The sequence below is a fragment of the Peromyscus californicus genome, unplaced genomic scaffold (assembly GCF_007827085.1).
Source record: "Peromyscus californicus insignis strain IS unplaced genomic scaffold, ASM782708v3 Scaffold_20__1_contigs__length_68692818, whole genome shotgun sequence".
In the NCBI taxonomy this organism is placed as follows: domain Eukaryota; kingdom Metazoa; phylum Chordata; class Mammalia; order Rodentia; family Cricetidae; genus Peromyscus; species Peromyscus californicus.
In genome coordinates this window covers 66,994,928-67,020,314 of record NW_026294503.1, presented here as the reverse complement: position 1 = coordinate 67,020,314, position 25,387 = coordinate 66,994,928, and the positions used below count along the sequence as shown (strand labels likewise).

General features: G+C 47.0%; 1 protein-coding gene across 14 annotated transcripts in view; it reads left to right on the top strand.

The window, feature by feature from the left end:
• The window catches only part of Csad (cysteine sulfinic acid decarboxylase), a 52,720-nt gene that overhangs the window by 17,502 nt on the left and 9,831 nt on the right, over window positions 1-25,387 (top strand). For 7 of the 14 annotated variants that reach the window (XR_008220719.1, XR_008220718.1, XR_008220716.1 and 4 more), the window contains exons 9-14: window positions 6,047-6,163; window positions 6,241-6,305; window positions 6,563-6,644; window positions 7,029-7,228; window positions 7,357-7,408; window positions 7,534-7,623. Coding sequence is in view for 9 of the 14 variants with exons in the window: in XM_052749044.1 (XP_052605004.1) it covers window positions 6,047-6,163; window positions 6,241-6,305; window positions 6,563-6,644; window positions 7,029-7,228; window positions 7,357-7,408; window positions 7,534-7,623 (606 nt within the window). In the remaining 5 variants the exon portion in view is untranslated. Of the gene's footprint in view, window positions 1-6,046; window positions 6,164-6,240; window positions 6,306-6,562; window positions 6,645-7,028; window positions 7,229-7,356; window positions 7,409-7,533; window positions 7,624-8,590; window positions 9,401-25,387 lie in introns of those variants that run through there. The other 7 variants (XR_008220720.1, XM_052749049.1, XM_052749050.1 and 4 more) reach the window with 4 other exon arrangements.

Below are 25,387 nucleotides of genomic sequence, written 5' to 3'. Positions count from 1 at the left end.
TCCTCCAGAAGAGCAGCATCTCCAACCTATGTCCTCTTCTTCATCATCGATGTTGTTATTGTTATATAGTAGCGACTGATTCCACTTTGTGCTCCCATTGGAGTTTGGTTCCAAGTGCCACACCCTTAAAGACAACTGACCCTCCTCTCAGAAGCTGTCAGCTGTTGGTAGTTCCCAGATAGGGATCGGGATTCCTAACCTGTTTCCTTCCTTCCTTCCTTCCTTCCTTTTTTTCTTTCTTTTCTTTGTTCTTCCTCCCTCCCTCCCTCTCTCCCTCTCTCTTTCCTTCCTACCATCCTTTCTTAATTTTTTGTTTTTGTCTTTTGTTTTTTGTTTTTTTGCTTTTGAGACAGGGTTTCTCTGGGTAGTCCTGCTTGTCTTGGAACTCACTGTATAAACCAGACTGGCCTCAAACTCACAGAGATCCTCTTGCCTCTGCCTCCCAAGTGCTGGGATTAAAGATGTGCGCTGCCCCTGCCGCCGCCGCCTGGCTCTAATCTTTTCTAAAGTAACTGTACCATTTTAAAATTCCAGGAGTGTATGATGTTCTCATTTCTCTTCATGCATACCAATACTTGATATTGATTTCTTTTGTTCTTTTATTGAGAAAGGGTCTCCTGTAGCTCAGGTTGGCTTTGAATCCTCTATGTAGCCAAGGACGGCTGTCAGTCCTGACCCTCCTGCTTCTACCAACTGAGTGCTGAGGATGTGAGCACGCACCACAGCCTGGTTCAAGCTGTGTTGTGTGATTGAACCTAGGGCTTTGTGAATGCTGGGCAGGCTCTCTACTAACTGAGGTACATCTTCAGCACATATGCACACATACACACACCTTTTTGGTATTTATTTTAATTATACAATATGTTTGGGAAGTATCCTTTGTAGCCCATGCTGGACTAGCCCAGGATGACTTTGAACTTTTGATCCTCCTGTCTCTACCTCTGAGTCATGAGATTACAGATGTGCACTATTATACCTGGTTTAGTGGTGCCGAGGATTGAACCTAGGGCTTCATGCATGCTAGGCAAGCTTTCTCTCAAGTGAGCAGTAGTCCTGGTCCTCTATGTTGGTTCTTGGAAATGGGGTCTCATCCTTTAGCTCAGGTAGTCTTTGAACCTGGGATCCTCCTGCCTCAGCCTTCCATGTAGCTAAGGGTTACAAGGCCTGTGGCACCAGGTCTTTGTGGTTATAGCCACTTGCTGAGTGTGAAGTGATCTCATTGTAGTTTGATTTTCTTTTTTTTGGTTTTTCCAGACAGGGTTTCTCCGTGTAGTTTTGGTGCCTGTCCTGGATCTTGCTCTATAGACTAGGCTGGCCTTGAACTCACAGAGATCCGCCTGGCTCTGCCTCCCGAGTGCTGGGATTAAAGGCGCGCACCACCACCACCACCACCCCAGCGTAGTTTGATTTTCATTTCCTTATTTAATTAATGATATTGAGAATCTTGTTATGTGCTTATCAGACATGTATCTATCATCATAATAGATATTACCTATCTCTGTGTGTGTGTGTGTGTGTGTGTGTGTGTGTGTGTGTGTGTGTGTGTGTGTATGTGTATATGTGTGTGTGTGAGTGTGTGTGTGTGTGTGTTCAGGAGCCAATGGAGATCAGAAAAGGATGTCAGATCTCCTAGAACTAGAGTTACAGGTAGTTGTAAGCCATTGTGTGGGTGCTGGGAACCGAACCTGGGTCCTCTGCAAGAGCAGTGAGTTCCCTTAACCATTGAACTACCTCTCCACCTCACTCGTTTTATTTTGATAGGTTATTTTTATTAGTGTAAGGAGGATCAACACCCATAGATCGTTATAAAACGATTGTGTTTGCTGTCCCAGAGGCCGGCAGGAGCATCAGTAAAATCAAGTCAGGTGAGAGAGCAGTGGGGTGGGACACCCTCAGGAACGGTGCTTGAGGCTGCAGGGAGAAGAGGCATGCATCAGGTGGTGGCCAGACAAGAACATCCCGAGCTTGCGCTGGCGCTGACGCTGGAGAGCTGGGAGAACCTACTTTCCCTGCTAGAATGTTCCACTCCCCACACAGCCCTCCCCATCTGTGGACGTTCTTGGGGCAGGGGCTGCCTTTGACTCCGCTCTGTCCTGAGAGGACATTTGGAAGTGTGCCGATCTGCCTTCACTTTGTTTTCTGACAGTGGCTGGGGGTGGGGCATTACTACATTTGCAGAGGGCAGTCCAGATTACTGCGACTTGGATATGGTTTGAGTCTGTCTGAAAGTTCGTGTGTTAAAACTTGATTTCTGCTGGGTGGCAGTAGTGCATGCCTTTAATCCCAGCACTCGGGAGGCCGAGGCAGGCTGATCTGAGTTCAAGGCCAGCCTGCTCTACATAGCGAGATCCAGGACACCAGGGCTGCACAGAGAAACCCTGTCTGAAAAAACTAAAACAGCAACAAACAACAACAGTAACAAAAACAAACAAACAAACCCTTAATTTCTACTCTATGTATTTGTTGTTTGAGTATCCGTTCATCCAGCAATCAATATTACGTTGCTTCTACACTCTAGTTATTGCAGATAACGCTGTTTGGACAACTACCTCTTTTTTTTTTTTTTTGGTTTTTCGAGACAGGGTTTCTCTGTGTAGCTTTGTGCCTTTTCCTGGAACTCACTTGGTAGCCCAGGCTGGCCTTGAACTCACAGAGATCCACCTGGCTCTGCCTCCCGAGTGCTGGGATTAAAGGCGTGTGCCACCACCGCCCGGCTGGACAACTACCTCTTTAAGACCCTGTGTTAGTCTACTTTTAGTTAGTACAGTGAAGTACCTGAGCCGGGTAACTTAATAAAGAAAAGAGGTTTATTTTGGCTCCCAGCTCTGGTCCAAGGTTCAAGGCTTAAACCTGGTGATGGCCTTCTTGCTGGCAGAGCACCGAGTCAGTACAGGACATCACATGGTAAGAGACAGGGACCAGGTGTGGGTGTCTCCTCCGGTCTCTCCTTACTCAGCTATAGAGGTAACCATAAGGGCCACCTGGTGACCTTAAGTAAGCCCAGTCACCCCACTCCCACCCCCAGGCATCACAGTTGGATTAAATTTCTACTCTCTTAATAGTTCACAGTGACACAAAACCATACCAAGACCATAGCACTCCCCTTGTGGTTTGGAGGATTCATACCAGAAGTGGAACCTACTGATAATTCCATTTTTAATTTTTTTTTTTGTTTTTGAGTCAAGGTCCTCTTGTGTAGCCCAACTTGACTTCAAACTTGAAGTGATCCTCCTGCCTCAGCCCCTTAAGTATGCATATGGAGGTCAGAGAGTCAGTTCTGTCCTTCCATCATGGGAGGCTCAGGAGTCACACAAACTGTAAGACGGTGGCAAACACTGTTACTTCTGGCCATCCTGCTGCCCACCCCACCCCTGCCTTGGTTCCTTGTGCTTTGGATATCGTGTCTTATTTAAACAAAAAGCACAAAGTTTCTTTTAATATTTTAAGTGTTTTATACTTTTAATTAACTATGTGTATATATGTCTGTGTGTGCATGTGCGTGTGAGCGCACTGCCCGTGTGCCCGTGGAGACCAGAGAGGGCGTTGGATCATGTGGAACTGGAGTTGCAGGTAGTTATAAGTCATCCAGCGTGGGTGCTGAGGTTAAACTCAGGTCTGCTGGAAGCAGCAATGTTCATAACTGCTGAGCCTTCTGCCCAGTTCCTTATAATTTACATTATTTTTGTTTTTATATTTTGATACAGTGTCTAAGTATGTAGCCCTCAATGGCCTGGAACCCACATCACACTGACCTTGAACTCAAAGATACCCACCTGACTATGCCTCTCAAGTGCTGAGATTAAAGGCATGCACCACCACACACACACACACACACACACACACACACACACACACACACACAGAGCATAATTTAAATTCTTACAGTTAGGTCTTTTTTTTTTTTTTTTTTTTTTTTTTTTTTTTTTTTTTTAAGACAGAGTCCTGTGTAACCCAGGCTGGCCTTGAACTCCTGATCCTCCTGCCTCTAAATCCAAGTGCCAGGATTACAGAGTGCGGAGCCACACCTGCAGGTCTTTTGACTTTTTGTAATTTTGGTTTTGTGTGTATGTGTTTAGTACTGGCGATGGAACCTAGGGCATTGAACGTTCCAAGCGAATGCTCCATCACCAAACTATCCCCAGAGCTCTCTTTTGGGGCTTTAATTAATTAACTGATTGACTGATTTATTTATTTATTTATTTATTTATTTTTTTTGAGAGAGAGGGTTTCTCCTTGTAGCCCTGGCTGGCTTTGAACGTATCAATCCTCCTCAGCTGCTTGAATAGCTTTGATGATAGGCTAGCACCACCAGGCCTGGCTACAGGAGATTATTTTCTTAGTTTCTTTTGTCTTTTTTTTTTTTTTAAAGATTTTTATTTATTTATTTATTATGTATACAAAGGAGGGCACCAGATTTCATTACAGATGGTTGTGAGCCACCATGTGGGTGCTGGGAATTGAACTCAGGACCTCTGGAAGAGCAGTCAGTGCTCTTAACCTCTGAGCCATCTCTCCAGGCCCCTTCTTTTGTCTTTTTGAGACAGGATCTCACTGTGTATCCCTGGCTGTCCTGAGCTCTCCGTATAGACCAGGCTGGCCTCAAAATCACAGAGATCCTCCTGCCTCTGCTTCCCAAGTGCTGGGATTAAAGGCGTGTGCCGTCAATGCCTGCTTCTTGGTTTCATTTTTGTGTTCACGTTCCTTTGTGTGTGCACACAGTTGCCTGATGTGTTTTGTTATTGCTGTTTGCTTTTTGTGTGGTTGGTTTTGGAGATTCTGCTTAAGACCTCAGGTGAGCTAGGTAAGTGCTCTTGCACTGCACTGTCTCGATCTCCAGCTCTAGTTGGTTTTATGCATTCTGTTTGTGGGGAGGAAGTATTTGTAAACTGGTAATATCTATTTATTGTTTTTTTAATTTTAATTTTATTTTTATATGTATGTGTGGTTTGCCTGTATGTATGTCTATATGCCACGTGTGTGCCTGGTGCCCAGGGAGGCCAGAAGAGGGTGCTGAGTCTCCTGAGAATGGAGTTACAGACAGTTGTGAGCTGCCATGTGGGAACTTGAACCTGGATTCTCTGGAAGAGCAGCCAGTGCTTTTACTGCTTTAAGATATTTTATGTATGTGTGGGTCCTCTGGAAGCGCAGCTGGTTCTGTGCTCTTAACTGCTGAGCTGTCTTTCCAACCCAGCAGTGTTCAGTTTTTTTTTTTTTTTTTGGTTTTTCGAGACAGGGTTTCTCTGTGTAGCTTTGCGCTTTTCCTGGATCTCGCACTGTAGACCAGGCTGGCCTCGAACTCACAGAGATCTGCCTGCCTCTGCCTCCCGAGTGCTGGGATTAAAGGCGTGTGCCACCACCGCCCGGCAGTGTTCAGTTTTTAAATGTTTGATAGAATTCATCAGTGAAGCCGTCCATGCTTGGGCTTCTCTTTGGGGTAGGCTAAGGTTCTTAATCACTGATCTGATGTCGGTATGAACTTTGTAGTGTGGGGCTTTTCAGTATGCCTCTTCAGTGCTTATGTTTGTGTGTGTGTTCGTGTGCACGTGGAACTCTATCATCACCCTCTGGCGTTGCTCCCCAGGAGCCTTCCACCTTGCTTTTTGAGATGATCTTTTTCTGCCTGGAGCTCACCAGCAAAGCTAGGCTAGCTGGCCAGCAAGCCCCAGGGCCTACCTATCTCTGTCTCCCCAGAGCTGGGTTTACAGGCTAGAGGGTGTGTGTGTGTGTGTGTGTGTGTGTGTGTGTGTGTGTGTGTGTGTGTGTTTACATAGATTCTGGGAATCGAACTTAGGTCCATGTATTTTCAAGGTAGTTAACTTTACTGACTGAGCTGTCTGCCCAGCCCAACACTGAAAGTGAAAGAGCACAAACCACGGGAACGGTGGACCTAGGTTCTGCTGTATCTGTGAACCCTAGTGTCCCTGCCCGCAGATTGCAGAGGAGGTTGGTGCAGGGCTGGGGACAGGCGTGCAGAGAGCGTAGGGCACATCACCAGCATCTGAACAGCTTTACCAATGACTCTTTCTTCTCTACCTTTTGGCAACAGGGCTCTGTGCCGTTTCTGGTCAGTGCCACCTCTGGTACCACCGTGCTCGGGGCCTTTGACCCTCTGGATGCGATTGCTGATGTTTGCCAGCGTCACGGATTATGGTTCCATGTGGATGTGAGTGAGACTCGGGTCGAGGGGGTAGGGTGGGCCCCTCTGAGGCCAAGACCCACGCTGTTCCTCCTGCTCCACAGGCTGCCTGGGGTGGGAGCGTCCTGCTGTCCCGGACACACAGGCATCTCCTGGATGGGATCCAGAGGTGCATACAGCCTCCTTCCCGAACCCCTTTCTTCAAAACTTTGGTCCTCACAATAGTCACAAACTAGGGAAGCTGGGGAGGGGTGGGATGAAAACTGGAAAGATGATTGATTGATGGTTAGAGGGAGGGCAGGCCTGGGACTTCCTTCTGGCTGCTGGGGAAGGGGTAGGCCCTTCACTGGGTGTCTGGAAGGAGAGGAAGGCTCTGCTAGGCAGGTGGAGGAGGAACCACTGACCCAGCCGTGCTGTCTCGCCCAGGGCTGACTCCGTGGCCTGGAACCCTCACAAGCTTCTCGGTGCAGGGCTGCAGTGCTCCGCTCTTCTTCTCCGGGACACCTCGGTGGGTCTGCCCTCACCCCAGACCCCGGCCCTCCTTAGCTTCCCTGTTTCGCCATGGAGGAATCCAGCCTGAATGTGTTCCCTTTACCCTCCCAACTGAAACCAAGTTCCTGTGGCCACCCTAACCCTGTGTCGAGCTCCCATGCACCCAGTGGCCTGTTCTCATGGGACAGAGAGGGTTTCTAGCTCGTCGTTGCGGTCAGGGGGATCCAGTGCAGAATTTGGGAAGAGCTCTGGTGTTGGGAGCAACCCAGAGAGAGGTCAGGGTTGGCTGGCAGCTGTCCTCAGTGCTGCCCAGCTGCAGGGAGAGGGGAGGGGAGGCCCTGTTGAGACCCCTCCGTGTCACCCTGTAGGGAGGTCTGCTCTGACGGCTCCTTCCCCACAGAACCTGCTCAAGCGCTGCCATGGGTCCCAGGCCAGCTACCTCTTCCAGCAGGACAAGTTCTACGATGTGGCTCTGGACACTGGAGACAAGGTGGTGCAGTGTGGCCGCCGCGTGGACTGTCTGAAGCTGTGGCTCATGTGGAAGGCACAGGGCGGGCAAGGGCTGGAACAGCGCATCGACCAGGCCTTTGCTCTCACCCGGTAAGTGTGGAAGGACCCCAGATCTCGTCTCTTCCAGTCTCCATTGGCGTCCTTGTGCCTCTGTGGGTCTCTTCCGTTTTCCCGCCTCTGCCTTTCCTCCACTGTGCTTTCTCACCCTTTATTCCCAGGTACCTGGTGGAGGAGATAAAAAAGCGAGAAGGATTTGAATTGGTCATGGAGGTAGGACTCCTGGATCCTTTGAATGCCCATCCCCCATTCCGTACATGAAGCCTCCTGAAGGACCAGGAGTGGACACAGGGAAACACCCGCTTCCTCAGCTCATGCCGTCCTCATCCTCCCCTCAGCCTGAGTTTGTCAATGTGTGCTTCTGGTTTGTGCCTCCCAGCCTGCGGGGGAAGAAGGAGAGCCCAGATTACAGCCAGAGGCTGTCTCAGGTAGGCTTGCCCTCTGGGTGACCTAATTCGGGGAACTAAGCCACTGGTGTATTCCTGCCCTCTGCTGGTTGTGCCTGGCACAACATGTCCTCGCTCATGAGATGGCAAGCTCTGGAGAGCACCCTCTTGTCTTCTTTCTTTGTGGGGTGCAGGTGGGGAGAAGGATATGTTTCCGGAAAGTAAGGAGACAGAAGGGTGTTACCGGAGGGACTCACCCGTGTGCGGCACACAGACGTCTGTAGCTTTGCCGCTGTGCTGGGGACAGAACCTAGAAAGATCATCCCAGGCGTGCTTTTAGAGGCAGGAAGATACGTTATGTCCCTATCCTTAAGAATGGATTAGTTCTGCAGCCAGGTGGTGCATACCTTTGATCCCAGCACTCGGGAGACAGAGCCAGGCGGATCTCCGTGAGTTCGAGGCCACCCTGGTCTACAGAGCGAGATCCAGGACAGCCACCAAAACTACACAGAGAAACCCTGTCTCAGAAAACAAAACAAAAAAAAGAATGGATTAGTTCTGGATGCTTAGGAACCTGGCGGCACCAGTGCCCTGCCCTCCTGGGCTGTCGCTGCAGAAGAGGAGCTGTTTGTTTATACTTGTGTTCAAGGTGTTTTGTAAGTTACCACTCGGTCACATGGTACAGGTCAAACTATGTCAGGCACTAAGAGGGGAGAGAAGGAATTGAGGGTGAAGGCTTGAGATCCAGGAGGAGCAGTGCTGGGAATCAGAGGTGAGTCTGCTTGGATGATGTTCCCGGCCGGCTCCAGTTTCCTTGGAGACAGGACAGGGCGGAAGAAAGCAGAAGTCAGAGAAGGTAACTCAGGCTGCATGTGGTGGAGAAGGGTGTGAGCGGTGAGTCGGCTGCGGAAGGTGGCAGGAAGGTGGCAGGATGCGGGAGACAGCCTTTGGAGCCAGGTGGTCCAGGCAGCCAGACCAGCTGCTTCAGCGCGCCCTCCATCACTCACAGGTGGCACCTGTGCTCAAGGAGCGCATGGTGAAGAAGGGCTCCATGATGATTGGCTACCAGCCCCATGGGACCCGGGCCAACTTCTTTCGAATGGTGGTGGCCAACCCCACACTGGTCCAGGCTGATATAGACTTCCTTCTGTGCGAGCTGGAGCGTCTGGGCCAGGACCTGTGAACTGCTCCCTCTGTCCACCTCACCCAAGCTCTGCATAGCCTCCTGGGTTCTCAGAAGCAACCTTTCTAGGACACTGTGGCCCTGACGGTGTGTGCTTCCTCACACTAGCTCTCTTAGCTAAGTATTTGCTATTAGGAGGGTGCTTAAATACACTACAGTATGTTTTTATGAAATACGCTTTCATTAAGCTGGGTGTGGTGGCGAATGCTTTTAATCCCAGTACTTGAGAGGCAGAGACAGGAAGATCTCTGAGTTCAAGTCCACCCTGGTCTACAGAGTGAGTTCCAAGACAGCCAGGGCTGCACAGAGAAAGCCTTGTCTCAAAAAAAAACAAAGGAAATATTCTCATTAAATTTATGTTTACAAAGAATTTTTATTAATATGAGGGAAATGGTATGATATTTTGAAAAAGTTGGATATGGGTTTATATAATTGTGGTATCTGAGTTATGCTAAAAAAAATACATAGGAAAAGGCTGATGAATAACTGTGGCAAAGGTTAGCATATTTCCCTGGAATGGGATAATAGGCAGTTTCTAAATCAAACCTCTTGGACCTTTTGTGCTTCTCCATTTTATTATGCAACAAATATTACATACTTTTCAAATAGGACAATAAAGCTGAAGTTTCAATTATATTTTGGTATGTTTTCTTTATTTTTATCTTTATATTCATTGGTGTTTTGCCTGCATGTATGTCTATGTGAGGGTGTCAGATCCCCTGAAACAAGTTACAGACAGGTGTGAGCTACCATGTGGGTGCTGGGGCAATGTACTCAGGACCTCTGGAAGAGCAGCCAGTGCTCTTAACCACTGAGCCATCCCTCCAGCCCTGCTACTTACCATTCTTTAAAAAAATCCTCACCCCCCCACAAAATATATGGCTCAGGATGTAGCTTGCTTGGTAGAGTGTTTGCCTAGCAGTCATGCCGGCTTGACTTTGAGCTCCAGGACTACATTAGAATCCAGGCATGGTAGCACACACCTGTAATCCCAGAACTGTGGAAATGGAGGCAGACGGATCAGGAGTCCTTGGGTGTATGTCAGTTTCAAGGCCAGACTGTACCCATGAAGACCCATAATTTAGTTAGCCCTTCATGTTGTTTGGGATCGCCACTGTTTTTTGGAAAGCACTTAAAGGCTGAGGTGTAGTTCAGCGGTAGAGAGCTTGCTACTGTTCTGGAGGCCCCCAATTGAGGATTCTGCTGTGCTTTGGGGCCCAAGTCCATGCTCCCACCTGAGGACCACTCAGGTTGGTCTTGCAGTGTCCAAGAATACCACCAGGCTGTTATGGCTCTTGGGTGTCACATCCATGTAGAGAGAGGGTCCCGTAACTCCTGTCAGGTGAAGTTCACAGCTCTGTCCTCAAATGATCCTATCCCAGCTTCTAGGGCATGCTCCACTTTCCTGTGGTTCTCTGAGCCCTCCTCACGTCTCAGAGGTTGTGGTAGAGCCCGCTGGGCCTCTGGGCTGAGTTATAACATGGTGACAGATCTCTTTAGACTGAAATTTTTTGCATGGTACAGGGATTTAACCTGATGGCCCAAATTTGACAATATTCCTAGAATATGTTTTTAGCATATCCTCTACTACCAACAAAATCAGATCACACATTAAGTTATTTTATTTACTTATTTGATTAAAAAATTTTTTTAGACAGGGTCTCACTATGTGTAACTCTGGCTGTTCTGTAACTCACTCTGTAGACCACGCTGGCCTCAAACTCACAGTGATCCTTCTGCCTCTGCCTCCTGAATTCTGGGATTAAAGGCTGCACCACTATTTCTGGCCACATAGTAATTTGTCGCCTGTTTTCAGCTTTTTCTTACACAGGGAACAGTTAGCTCCTGGGGCTGTTGAGATGTCTCATCAGATTGAGGTGGTTCCTGCTCAGCCCAATAACCTAAGCTTGAATCTTAGCGTCTACATGGCTGAGGAAGAGAACTGACTCCTGGAAGTTGTTCACTGGCTTTACATGGATCCCCTGGCATGGATGTTCACACACACACACACACACACACACACACACACACAAAGATGTAATTTTAAAAATGTATGTGTGCATGTGTACATGAGTGCACATAATATGTTTTTTTGAAAACCAGACATGATGGCTCATGCCTTTACCCAGCACTCAGGAGGCAGAGGCAGGGGGATCTCTGTGAGTTCAAGGCCAGCCTGGTCTACATAGAGAGTTCCAGTCCAGCCAGAGGTACATAGTGAGATCCTGTCTCAAAAGAAAAAAAAAATTCCACTTAGTTAATTGATAAAGACTATTATGATTATTTCATCTTTATTAACTGGTAGTTTTGTTTTTTCAAGAAATTTATTGAAGCTGGCATAATTGCACATACCTTTAAATTCCAGCACTCAGGAGGCAGAGGGAGGTGGATCTCTATGAGTTCTTGGCCAGCCTGGTCTACATGGCTAGCTAGTTCTAAGCCAGCCAAGGCCAAATAGTAAGACCCTGACTCAAAAAAATGAATTTATCAGGCCAGTCGGATTCCTCAGCTGCTAAAAGCACTTGCTCACAAGCTTGAAGAACTGAGTTCAATCCCCAAGACCCACAAGGTGAAAGGACAGACCCCGATTGCTACAAGGCGTCCTCCGATATGCACATATGCACACTACCACACATGTGTCAAATAAATAATACTATAAAAAGGTAAAAAGAGCCGGGCGGTGGTGGCGCACGCCTTTAATCCCAGCACTCGGGAGGCAGAGGCAGGCGGATCTCTGTAAGTTCGAGGCCAGCCTGGTCTACAGCGCGAGATCCAGGAAAGGCGCAAAGCTACACAGAGAAACCCTGTCTCGAAAAACCAAAAAAAAAAAAAAAAAAAAAAGAAAAAAGGTAAAAAGAAAGTTGTCTGCTCCAGCCAGGCTGTGGGACTTACCAACACAGACTTGTTTCTTTACCATCCTTTCAGGATCTGTGGTATTGCCAGCTTCGTTTCTGATAGTGTTGATTATGTTTTCTCTCTTTTTCCTGTTCATCTCAGTTAGAGATTTATTGTTGTGATGGTTAATTTTATGTGACAACTTGGCTTGGGCTGAGGGATGTCTAGATGGTGTTAAAATACTGTTTCTGAGGATGTTTCTGAAGAGGTAGTAGAATTTGAATCAGGAGACTGAGTAAAGAATTTGACTCTCCACTGTGGGTGTGCATTATCCGGTCCTTGAGGACACTTCCTGATCGGGAGCATCGTCGTCTCCTGTCTCCTGACTCCAGCCCTGGAGCTCCTGTTCCAGGGCTCTGACCTCAGGCCAGGGGTCACACCACCTGTCCTCATGCCCTTGAACCTAGATTGAATTACACAGCTGGTCCTCCTGGTCTTTTAGGTTGTAGGTAGTGTATTACAGAAATTCTCGGCCTTCAGACTTGTGAGCCAGTTCCCACAAGTTTCCTCATAGAGCTGTATAGTATCTTACTAGTTCTGTCGTTCATGGACTCTGATTAATTGAAGTTGTTCTCAAAAAAACATCCTTGTTTTCACTGTATCTTTATTGTTTTATGTTTATTGACTTTTTAAAAAAAGATTTATTTATTCATTTTATGTATATGAGTGCTCTATCATGTACACCTTTATGCCAGAAGAGGGCATCAGATCCCCACTATAGATGGTTGTGAGCCACCATGTGGTTGCTGGAATTTGAACTCAGGAACTCTGAAAGAGCGGTCAGTGCTCTTTACCACTCTCCAGCCCCATGTTTATTGACTTCTAGCATCACATGTAATTTGAAAGTCTGTGTTGCCTTGAGATTGGAAACAAGATAATAATGCCTGCTTCCTTTCCCCGCAAGGACTCACCACAAAGCTCAAGGTTCTAGCCAGGGCAATTAGGTAAGAAAATGAAATAAAAGTCATTATATATTGGAAAGTAAAAATCAAAACTACCTCTCTCTCTCTCTCTCTCTCTCTCTCTCTCTCTCTCTCTATATATATATATATATATATATATATATATATATATATATATATATATATATATATATATATATAGCATTGTGTGTAGCAAATCCACCAAAATAACTTAGACGTACTAGAGTGTGTGAAGTCCTTGGTTTAACCCATAATACCACACACACACAAAGGGAGATGTAGCACAGTGACTGAATGCCCATCTAAAACTACTGAAAAGTTCAGCTTCTAAGGCATAGTTGAGCACATGTAAAGTGGGTGTGGCAGGACATGCATTGAGAGACAGAGGCAGGGGATGGGGAGTTTAAGGTCATCCCTAAGCTTTGTAAAGAGCTTGAGTCCAGCCTTAGCTGTGTGAGAAACCCTGTCTCAAAAAGCTCCCCTGTCAAGATAGAGAGATGAATAACATTTCTATCCATTCACAATGAATGATCTAAAATGAAATTACAACAATTTCATTTATAGGAGCATCGAGAAAGAAAAACATACTTAGAAATAATTTTAACAACAGTGAAAAGTCTGTTCTCTGCAAACTACAACCAATGCAGAGTTGCGGAATATTTGTTTACACTGTGTGAAGCTGTGTCTGTGCTGGGCTGGAGAGGTGGCTCAGGGGTTGAGAGCACTGGCTTCTCTTTCAGAGGACCTGAGTTCAATTCAATTCCCAGCACCCACATGGCAGCTCACAGCTGTCTGTAATCCAGCTCCACACACGGACATACATGCAGGCAAAACACCAGTGCACATAAAATAAAATAAATAAGTCATTAAAAAAAGTGTCTGTGTTTTGCCTCACCTGCCTAAAGCACCTGATTGGTTTAATAAAGACCTAAATGGCCAATAGATAGGCAGGAGAGAATAGGCGGGGCTTCAGGGCAGAGAGAGGAACTGAGGGTTAGAATCTAGGTGCTGGAGAGACGCCATTGAGACACAGAGGGAGCCAGACATCCAGAATGGAGAAGAGGTAAAGAGCCGTGTGGCAGAATACAGATGAATAGAAATGGGCTATTTTAAGTTATAAGAGCTAGTGGGACAAGCCCAAGTTAAGGCCAAGCTTTTATAATAATAAGTCTCTGTGTCATTATTTTGGGGCTGGCCATCCAAGAAAGACTCACTACAATGCAGAGATAATTTTTTTTTGAGACAGGGTTTCTTTGTGTAGTTTTGGTGCCCGTCCTGGATCTCGCTCTGTAGACCAGGCTGGCCTTGAACTCACAGAGATCCGCCTGGCTCTGCCTTCCAGGTGCTGGGACAGAGATAATTTTTTAATAAATGTGTATGTGTGCCTGAAAATGTCTAAGGCCTGTGGATGCCAGAAGAGAGCATCGGAGCCTCTGCTGTGAACTACCTTGTGAGTGCTGGGAATTGAACCCAGACCCTCTGCACGGGCAGCCTTAACCTCTGAACCATCTCTCCAGCCCTTCCCTCTTGTTATTTTGAGCTGTGTCTTGCTTTGCTGTGGCTTCTTCATCAGAGAGCCCAGACCACCCACTCCTAGCTTTTCTGTGTCTGTGTGTCTGTCTGTCCTTTTTTTCCTTCCTACCCCAGTCCTGTCCAGTCCCTGGAGCTGTGCAGAGCTCAGCAGTGAAAACATGTTCCCACAAAACCGAACACAAATATTCGCAGCACATCACCCAAGTGTGCAAAAGTAGAGACAGCCCCACGCTCCAGATCCACCACTTATGAGTAAGTAGAATATAATTTGGCAATAAGGAGTGACATAAGATGGCTCAGCTGGCAAGGATGCTTACTGCCAAGGATGACTTTGACCCCTGGATTCCACAGTGTAGAAGAGAAACAGCTTCCCTCAAGTTGTTCTCTGACCTCCACATTGTGCACTGTGCTGCACACATGCCCACACACCTAGACGTATGTATAGAAAAAATTGTGTGTGTGAGTGTGTGTGTGTGTGTGTATAATTTAAAGGTCACCAAGCCTAATCTGAGTTCAATCCCTACATGCTTGAAGGAGAGAACCAACTCCCACATGTTCTCTGACCTCCACACACATCCCTTGGCTTGTGTTAGACTCCCATAAGAAATTAAAACTAAATGATAATGTCAGTTAATATGAAATATTTGGGGAAATCTACACCAGAATATTTGCAGACACTACACACAGAAAACTAAAAACATTGCCAGGAGAAAATGAACAAAGGTTGGGTGTGGTGGTACATGCTTGTAGCTTTTAATCCCAGTACTTAGGAGGGAGGAGAGGGGGATTTCCACAAGTTTGAGGCCAGCCAGGGCTATGTAGTTGAGGATCTGTCTCAAAAAAGGGGGAGGGAGATTGCTGGAGAGATGGCTCATCAGTTAAGAGCACTTACTGCTCTTGCAGAGGACCCTGCTTAGGTTCCCAGCATCCACATGGTGTCTGTCAACACCTGTAACTCCAGTTCCAGGGGATCCAACTCTTCTGACCTCCATGGACTCATGTATGCACATAATATACTCGCATTCAGGCACACACATGCACACAAGAAGTATTTCTTTTTTTTTCTTTCTGCTCTCCAAGATCATGTGTAAAAACACAAAGCCACACAGAAAGGAGGGGCCATAGTGTGATATTGTCCAGTCAATGTCTCTGCTTCAGAAGGCTGCCACCTCCTGCAGTTCCAGCCCTCGGCTGTGGTCCACCCTTAGTAAGTGAACTCCTCTGTAGAAACTTGCACATAACAAGGAGGTGATGTCACCAACAGCCAGGGAGGTCAAGGGTCCTGATCCATCCAGAGGCAAGGTGAAAAGGCAAGCTCCAGTATCGTGGTTCCAAATCTTCACCGTGGAGTCACGTGCTGAGGTAGCAATCATAGGCATCAAGGCTAAGATTTAAAAAGAGAAAAAGAAGACGGTGTGTGTGCACATGTGGACAGCTTGGGACTGAACCACGTCTTCAATGTACAATGAAAGCACTACTGAGCTACACCTCTAGTCTTGTTAGTCAAACTTGAGATTGGGTACCTCCAAGGCAGTAATGGCTAGAGACATAAATAAATGGTGGAATACACTGTGTTTGTGGATTAAAATATTCAGTATTTGCCAAGTTATCAGTTCTCTCAAAATTGATATATAACTTCAGTACAATCTCTATTAAAATCCCAGCATGGGTTTTAAAAATTATATATGGAGTATGGACGTGGTGGTACTTTAATCCCAGTGCTCAGAGGCAGATGCAGGCAGATCTGAGTTTGAGGCCAGCCTGTTCTACATAACAAGTTCTAGGTCAGCTATATAATGAGACCCTGTCACAAACAAAGAGAAAAAAAATTCAATTATAGGGTTATAGTGGCATGAATGTGGGGTAGCCAACCACTTTCTAGGGAATTAAGACCCACTCCGTAATGGGAAACCCATGTCTGGTTTTGTAAATTTGACCAGGAACCCACCTCTGGGGAGCTCATTGCTGGGGTTGGAGTTGAGGTGACCAGGGACAGGAGTGAGCCCCCCCCCCACTTGACTACTAACTCCAAGGCACAAGCAAGCATGCACAGTTTGATCTTGGGGCTCCTGAAGTTAGAGTTTGGGGTGATCATGGAACTGGGGTAGGTGGTGCTTGTTTAGTGGGAGGTAGCTTAATGACCTATAGCCAATCAAAAATCTTCACAGGGATGAAGGGTGTGGCTTAATGAGAGGGACTCCCCTGGGGGCAGTGCCCGGGCCCTGGGAAGAGGTAGCATTTGAATGTCTTGGAAACACCAGAAGCCATTGTTTCCTTTTTTTGGGTAGATTCATCACCTCCTACTATTATTTTGCTAGATGGACTTAGTCTCAAACTGCCCTCTGAAGAGGACATCTTTACCCATAGATGAGTGCTGCTCCCAGCCTCGTCGGAGAACCTTTGGGCAGTGTAGGCTGATGAACACAGAAATACCTGGCCAAAGTGCAGAGAGCAGTGTGGAGTTCGCACCTACAGATGGTCCGTCTGAATCACACGCTCTCGCCCGAGGCTCAGGGGACATTGCAGAAGAGGAAGCAGAAAGGTCGCAGGAGCCCAGGGCAGGGCGGGCAGGGCCGAACCTGGACAAGGTGGGACTGAGGGCTCATGAACTCACCACAGCCGTGGCCTACATGAGATCAAGAAAGTCTGCATTCCAGTGTGGAGTGGAGGGGGGCTTGTGGGTTGAAGTTGAAGAATTTTGTTTTTTGTTTTTAAGATTTATTTATTATGTATACAGTGTTCTGCCTGCATGTATCCCTGCATGCCAGAAGAGGACACCAGATCTCATTACAGATGGTTGTGAGCCACCATGTGGTAGCTGGGAATTGAACTCAGGACCTCTGGAAGAACAGCCAATGCTCTTAACCTCTACACCACCTCTCCAGCCCCAAAGATTTGTTTTAATTTTGGTTTTTCGAGACAGGGTTTCTCTGTGTAGCTTTGGTGCCTGTCCTGAATCTCACTCTGTAGACCAGGCTGTCCTCTGCCTGGCTCTGCCTCCCGAGTGCTGGGATTAAAGGTGTGCGCCACCACTGCCCAGCTTAAGTTGAAGAACTTTTGATAATTAATGGCTGCTTGGGAGGGAGAGCCAGTTTTCTTTAGGGGTGTGATCCCTGGTAAATTGACCATCCTCCAGGGGATGGTTCCATACTATGTATATGTGGGCAGCAAAATGTGGATTTGGTGGGGTAATTTTTATTAACAAAAGACATGAACTTGGTATGGAGGATGGAGGATATATTTAAACTAATTAGCAGTGGGGCAGTGGTGGCACATGCCCTTAATCCCAGCCCTCAGGAGACAGAGCCAGGCAGATCTCTGAGTTTGAGGCCAGTCTAGTCTACAGAGTGAGTTCCAGGACGGCCAGGGCTACACAGAGAAACCCTGTCTCGAAAAACAAAACAAAAAACAATAAAAGCCCAACTAATTAGCTTTTTTGTTTGTTTGTTTGTTTTTTTGAGACAGGGTTTCTCTGTGTAGCTTTGGACCTTTCCTGGAACTCACTCTGTAGACCAGGCTGGACTTGAACTCACAGAGATCTGCCTGCCTCGGCCTCCCGAGTGCTGGGATTAAAGGTGTGCGCCACCACCGCTCAGCCCTAATTAGCTTTTTATACATGTCTGTGGGGCATGCTTGTGCTCCAGTGCACATGTGGAGGTCAGAGGACAACTTGGAGTAAATTCTTCCATCATGGTGGCTCCAAGGATCAAACTCAAGTCATAGAGCTTGGTGGCAAGCTCCTGTACCTGCTGAGCCCTCTTGCTAGCCCATCCAGCAAGGTGTTTGAAGAAATCAAACAAGTTGACTTTCAGATTTATATGGAATTAGAAATGATCTAGAATAACCTTGGAAAAAAGAAAAGGAGAAGTTGGAGAAGTGGGCCAGGGATGTGGTCACATTGGTAGAGCATTTGCCTAGTGTGCGTAAAAGCCTAGGATGGAGCCCCGAAAACATAAACTGGGCATTGTGGTGTATGTCCGTAATCCCAGGATTTAGGAGGTAGAGACAGGAGGACCAGGAGTTCAAGGTTACCCTCAGCTACCAAGCAAGTTCAAGGCCAGCCTGAGCTTTTTTTAGACTGTCTCAAAAAAGAAATTGCAGAATTTACACTATCTCATTGTGAGATTTATATAGTTCTGCAGTAACTGAGACTGGAGAGATGAGCTAATCGGTTCAGCTCATTGGCTACTCCTGCAAAGGACCTAGGTCTGGGTCCCAGCACCCACACGGTGGCTCATAACCACCTGTAACTCCAGTTCCAGGGAATCCAACTCCCCCTTCTGAGCTCTGCAGGTTTCAGGCATGTACATGGTGCACATACATACATGTAAGAAAAACACGTAAATAAAAAATAAATATTAAAAAAGAAAATGCCTTGCAGTCTTGCCTGCACGCCAATCTGACTGAGGCATTTTCTTTCTTGTTCATTTGCACTTTTTTTGAGACAGAGTTTCACTAAGTAGCCCTGGCTGACCTCAGGTTCACAGAAGTCTGCCTGCTTTTGCCTTCCAAGTGATGGGATTAAAGGCATGTGCCACCATGCCTGGCTTGGACAAATTTTCTCTCTTCCTAGATGATCCTAGCCTGTGTTGTGTTGGCAAATACTAACCAGGACAATATATGAGTCATTTTAAAATCTCCTTTGTGTGTAGTGTTTGTACATGTTTATAACAGTCTGTGTGTGTTTATGTGTGTGTATGTGTGTGTGTGTGTGTCTGTGTGTGTCTGTGTGTGTAGGCCAGGAGAGACATTGGGTATTCCCCTTGATTGCACTCCACCTTATTTTTTTTTTTTTTTTTTTTTTTTTTTGGTTTTTCGAGACAGGGTTTCTCTGTGTAGCTTTGCGCCTTTCCTGGAACTCACTTGGTAGCCCAGGCTGGCCTCGAACTCACAGAGATCCGCCTGACTCTGCCTCCCGAGTGCTGGGATTAAAGGCGTGCGCCACCACCGCCCGGCCTCCACCTTATTTTTGTGAGAAAGTTATCTTCACTGAACCTGGAGTTTGACTCAGCTGGGCTGGCTGGCCAGTGAACTCCAGGGGACCACCTGTCTCCACTTCCCCAGCATAGAGGTTGCGGAAGTGTGCTGCCACTCCCTGCTTTTATGTGGGTCCAAACTCAGGTCCTCATGCTTCCGTGGCAGGCATTTACCAATGAACCTTTCTCCCCAGCTCCATGACCCACTGATTTCTAACACAGCTGCAGGGACAGTCTAGTAGAGACAGACCACAGGCTGACCGCCCTGGGGGCCATCCAGCAGTTGTTTGTTAAGTTAAATATACTTTTGAGAACCAGCACTTGGGAGCCGGGCAGTGGTGGTGCTCACCTTTAATCCCAGCACTCGGGAGGCAGAGCCAGGCCGATCTCTGTGAGTTCAAGGCCAGCCTGGTCTACAGAGTGAGTCCTAGGACAGCCAAGGCTACACAGAGAATCCCTGTCCTCTCAGGTCCATACTAACTGTCCACTGCAGATAAAGACATACGTAAAATGTGGGACACATGACAAATTCTGCACCAATATTGGTAGACATGAGATAAATATACCTGCAGCACTGTTAATATACTTTTAAAAAACACAGACAAGTGAACTGTGATAAAAGTTATAGAATAAACAAAAATAAAAATAAATAAACTATTCATTACTGGAGGTGGGTTGCATGCCACAGTGCATACGAGACCAGAGGACAACTTTCTGGAGTTGATTCTCTTCTTCTACCTTTACTTGGGTTCTGGGGATTAAGCTCAGGTCATCGAGCTGGGGTGGCGAGTGATTTTATCTGCTAAGCCATCTTGCAGTATACATTACCTACTTTGTATAGATTAAAAAGGTATAGGAAAGCACAAAAGTTTTCAATACTTTTCACTCAAGACTTCCAATTTTTCAAGATTGGAAGATCTTTGTGTTGCTGTGACAAAAACACCATGACCAAGGCAACTTATAAAAGAAAGCATTTAATTTGCAGTTCACAGTTCTACAGGGTCATAAAGTCTAAGACCGTGATGATGGTAACATGGCTTGGCACTGGAGCAGTAGCTGAGAGCTCACATCTGATCCACAACCAGGAGGCAGAGAGAGAAGGCCAACTGGAATGGCATAGGCTTTTGAAACCTCAAAGCCCACCCCTAAGTGACACACCTCCTCCAACAAGGCCACATCACCTATTCCTTCCCAACTGGGGGCCAAGTATTCAAACATGAGCCTGTGAGGACTGTTCTCATTCAAACTACCACATTCCTTCAATTTCTGTCCTAGAGTTACTGGTGCTGTGGTAAAACACCATTACCAAAAGCATCTTGGGAAGAAAATGTTTATTTCACTTACACTTCCAGGTAACAGTCCATCACTGAGAGAAGTCAGGGCAAGAACTCAAGCAGGGCAGGAACCTGGAGGCAGGAACTGAGGCCGTGGAGGAGTGCTGCTCACTGGCTTGCTGTTCATGACTTGCTCAGTCTGCTTTCTTATAGAACCTAGGACCACCAGCCCAGGGGTGGCACCACCCACAGCTATCTGGGCCCTCCCACATCAATTATTAATTAAGAAAATACCCTAAGGCTTGCCTGCAGACTGATTGTATGGGGGGGGGGGATTTTCTCATTTGAAGTTCCTTCCTTTCAGATGATTCTGGCTTGTGTCAAGTTGACATAAAACTATCCACTATAGTCATATTAGAGTAGGTCTTTGTAATGGGAAGGACAATAATAGATTGACTATAGTCAATATCCCATTATAAAATAGGAGAGGCCCTTTGTAGACTCGAAGCCACACAATGGTGAATAGTAATGAGCAGACAGCCAAAGGGATCACAGATAATTCTTTATATTAGTTTGGTTATGGTGGGGAAGAGGGTCAGGAGGGGAGGAGGTAGGGACAGAAGATTTGGGGCAGGGGCTGTCTCTGTGCTGTTGGGAGCAATTTGCCAGGAAAAAGGGGAAAGTGGTTATTTGAATCCAGGGGGAGCTGACTTTCCAGCTTCCTCCAGTCAGAAGTAGGCAAACCTGTAGACTAGGTCAGATGGTGGGAGGAAAAAACAGCGGTCCCGCCCACCACAAACCATCATTATCCAGGCCTGCTTGGGTTATGCCCTAGGTGAGGTTTACTGTTGTTTTTAATCTAAGTTGTTCTATTTACCAAGAAAGACTCAGAAGTCAGATATTGAGGTGAAAACCTGCTAGATCAGAGAAGCTGAGAAGCAACCAGCTGGCCTTTCTTTTTTGGCCAGAAACCCAGCCAAGAGAGCATCTCTCCACACCATCCCAAACCAAAAAGGACCGAGAATCTCTAAATCCGCCCCCCCCCAACTCCTTCCTGTGCATCTCTCTGTCCATCTTACCGGGTCTTCAGTACTCTCTATGGCTAATTCCTGTCAACTAGTCGCCGGCTCTGCCCCCTGATCCAAGGTTGCTTTTGTTAACCCAGTCTCTGGGTTTCACAGTGTGATCAAATACCCCTCAACAGTTGACCCTTGCTGGGGCTCTGTCATGGGGCTTGTCTGCCATCACAAAGGCTAGTCAGGAGGACACATGGCTCCACAAAGCCCAGCTCTACAGTTTACCAACCTTGGTACCAGAAACAAAACCAAGGACCCAGCATGGAACCAGGAAGTGATGCCTGCCTGACATTGAGTTAATATCTAGCCTAACAGCAAAAGAAGCAATCCAGAGCTAAGTGGAGAGGTGTAGGCAAAGTTTTCCTGTCCCACAGCCACTCTCAAATCTCACTCATAGGCTTATATTAATTACATATGCTCGGCCAATAGCTCAGGCTTATTACTAACTAGCTCTTACATTTTAAGTTAACCCATATCCCTTATTAATGCTCTGCCACATGGTGGTACCTTTATTAGCATGGCATGTTCATCTCCTGCTGCCTTTGCATCTGGTTGGTGACTCCTGACTCTGCCCTTCTCCTTACCAGCATTCTCAATTTTGCTTTCCCACCTAACTTTATTCAGCTCAGCTATTGGCCAGCCAGCTTTTCCATTAAACCAATCACAGTGACAAATCTTCACAGTGAGTGCAAGGATTATTTCACAGCAGAGGGACCCTCGCTGCCAAGCCTGACAATCCGAGTTTAATCCCTGAGCTACACATGACAGAAAGAACCAATTCCACATTCTATAATGCTCATCTACTGCCATTTACTCTGAAAAAAACATCTGGGCTGAGGTCAGATGAGGGTACAGGGTGTACTCCTCCACCACTGTCTCCCTATTACTTTGAGGCAGGGTCTCTCCCTGAACTGGATCTTTTTTTTTTGTTTCTTGCTATGCTGGCAGTCAGCCCGCCCTGGTGATCCTCTGGTCTTCCTGTCTCTATGGAGATGCAGACATGTACAGCCACACCTGGCCAGATATATGGTGCTGGGATCTGAATTAGGTCCTCATGGTTGTGCAGCAAGTACTCTTAACTACTGAGCCATCCATCCCTCCAGCCTCAAAAGCAATAGTTCCTAAAGTGTGGCCCCTAGACCAGCAGTTTTGGCCAGCCCTGCCCACTCGTTGGATTTATAAATTCTCTGACCTCACTCCAGGCTTAGTGAGCCAATGAATCAGAAACTCTTGGGTTGAGGTTGGGATGAGAGAGAGTCCAACACAATCGATATTAATGAGTCCCAGAAGTGGTTCTTCAGGCTTGAGGACTCCTGTTCAAAGGGAATTTCCATCTTTTCCCACTTGGGTCTCCAAACACCTGTCCTTAGTCACATCCCTGCTGGTACCAGTGGGGAGTGAGTACAGGTGAGGACTTGATCTCAGGGTTAGTGGAGAGAAGGCCCGCTGTGGACAGCTACATGCAGTCATTGACCTTTGGAACCTCTAAGCAGAGGTCAGGGCTATGGGCATATTGGAAGAGAGTGACTCAGAGCTGTGGCCCTAGAGAGATACAGTTACTTTGGCTGGTTCCTTGCCCACTGGAAAGCATAGGGACCACCCAGAAGAAGTATCCAACTGCTCAAGAAGCAGTCTGGAGCACTTAAATATATCCAAGTTATGTACAAAAACAAAACCAAGTCCAAGAGCCCAAACTCCATCACTTTCTGGAAATAAAATGGTTATTTTTGAACAAAAAACAAAACCCAGTATGTGTACTGAAAGACAGAATGGTTTCTGGCAAGACTCAAATCAGTGGCTTGGATGGGCAAGTGGAAAAAGTATTTCAAAGCACAGAGCACATAAGAGAAGATGGAAATAATCAGAAAAACACCAGGCTTCGATTCTAGACCCGATAGCTCTGACGCTGACTTGTTCTGGCTCCAGAAGAAGAAAAGGAGCAGATGGGGAAAGACAATAATTACAGGGTAGAAAATACCGTGCTGACCCAGAGAAAGACCCAGGCTTGCAGACCGGAGGGACCGGAGGGACCAGAGGGGCACAGGAGACAAAAGAAAGCAGAAACACGTAGACAGGAAATGCCTGGGTTCTGAGGTCACAGAAAAATCACTGTCCGGTTTCTAGACAGAACAAGTTACTGACAAAGGGAAATGGATCCGCTCGCAGAGAACATGGCAAGTGGGAAACTGAAAAGCAAGAGTACCCAGCCTCTCACACAGCGGAAAAGGCACCCACCTGTCAGGGCAAAAGAAAGGACCGCTTGAGTGACAGTTCAGTCCCTAGGATCCACATGGTAGGAGAGAGTGGACTCTGTAAGCTGTCCTCTGACTTACATACACGTGCACAAGCACCCGTGTGGGGCAGTTCACAACCATAGGTAACCTAAGCAGCTCCACATCTGTGTGCACACACATCTGCACCTCCACATCTGTGTGCACACACATCTGCACCTCCACATCTGTGTGCTCACACATGCACACCTCCACATCTGTGTGTACATACATCTGCACCTCCACATCTGTATGCTCACACATACACACCTCCACATCTGTGTGTGCACACATGCACACCTCCACATCTGTGTGTGCACACATACAGATACACACAGCTCTAGTTGTCTGGAACTCACTCTGTAGACCAGCTGGCCTCAAGCTGACAGAGATCCGCCTGCCTCTGCCTCCTGAGTGCTGGGATTAAAAGCATGCGCCACCACTGCCTGGCTTTTCCTTTATTGGATGTGGACAGTGGTGCTGGGATTGAACCCAGGGCCTAGTCCACGTCAGGTAAGCAATCTGCCATTGAACCATATTCCCAGGCTTTTAAAAAGTTACTTATTTACTGTGGTGCTCAGAGGACAGTTCAAGAGTTGGCTCTCTCCTGCCACTTCGTGGGACAGGGATTGGTCTCAGTAGTTAGCTCTGCATGCAATGCACGGCATGCTGGAAACTCTACCCCCAGAGCAGTCTCCCTGGCTGCTCCCCTCCCCCACCTCTTTTTAAAAATTTTTAGATATATTTATTTTGTGTGTGTGGTGTTTCTCTCTTTGGTGGTAGTATCTCTCTCTTTCTCACTCTTAACTCTCCTTAGGGTCCCATCCCAGTACAAACCATGCTCTCTAGCTGTGATGAAACATCATCACCAAAAGCAGCTTGGGGAGAAAAGGGCTCATTTGGCTTACACTTCCAGGTCACAGTCCGACACTGAGGGAAGTCGAGGCAGAAACTCAAGCAGGAAGTAAAGCAGAAGCCATTGAGAAGGGATCCTTTACTGGCTAGCTCATGTGGCTTTTGCTTAGCCTGATTTTGGTGTTTTTGTTTAGTTTTTAATTTTTTTTTTCAGACAGGGTCTCTGTAGCCCTGGCTGTCCTGTAATTCTCTACATAGACCAGGCTGGCCTTGAATTCAAAGAATCCAGTTTTCCTCTGCCTCCTGAGTGCTGGGACTAAAGGCATGAGCCACTGCACCTGACTTTAGCCTGCTTGTTTATAGCCCCCGTTCACCAAGCACAGTGGGCTGGCCCTCCACAGGCTTGCTGGCAGGCCAGTCTGGTGGGGGCATTTTCTCAGTTGAGGGTTCCTCTTCCCAAACGACTCTAGCTTGTGTCAAGTAACAAAAAAATAGCCAGTACATCTATGCTGGTTTAAAGGGGGGGGGGGGGGGCAGGTATTAAATAAGATGAATTTAAAAAAAGCAAGATTCAGATATATTCTGCATGTAAGAAATACATTTTTAGAGCCAGGTGGTGGCGCATGCCTTTAATCCCAGCACTCAGGAGGCAGAGCCAGGCAGATCTCTGGGTTCAAGGTCAGCCTGGTCTACAGAGTGAGTTCCAGGACAGCCAGGACTACACAGAGAAACCCTGTCTCAAAAAGCCAAACCAAACAAAACGGGAAGCCAAGCAGAGCCTTATGTTCCTATAATCTCGCAGTGGGAAGACTGAGGCAGGA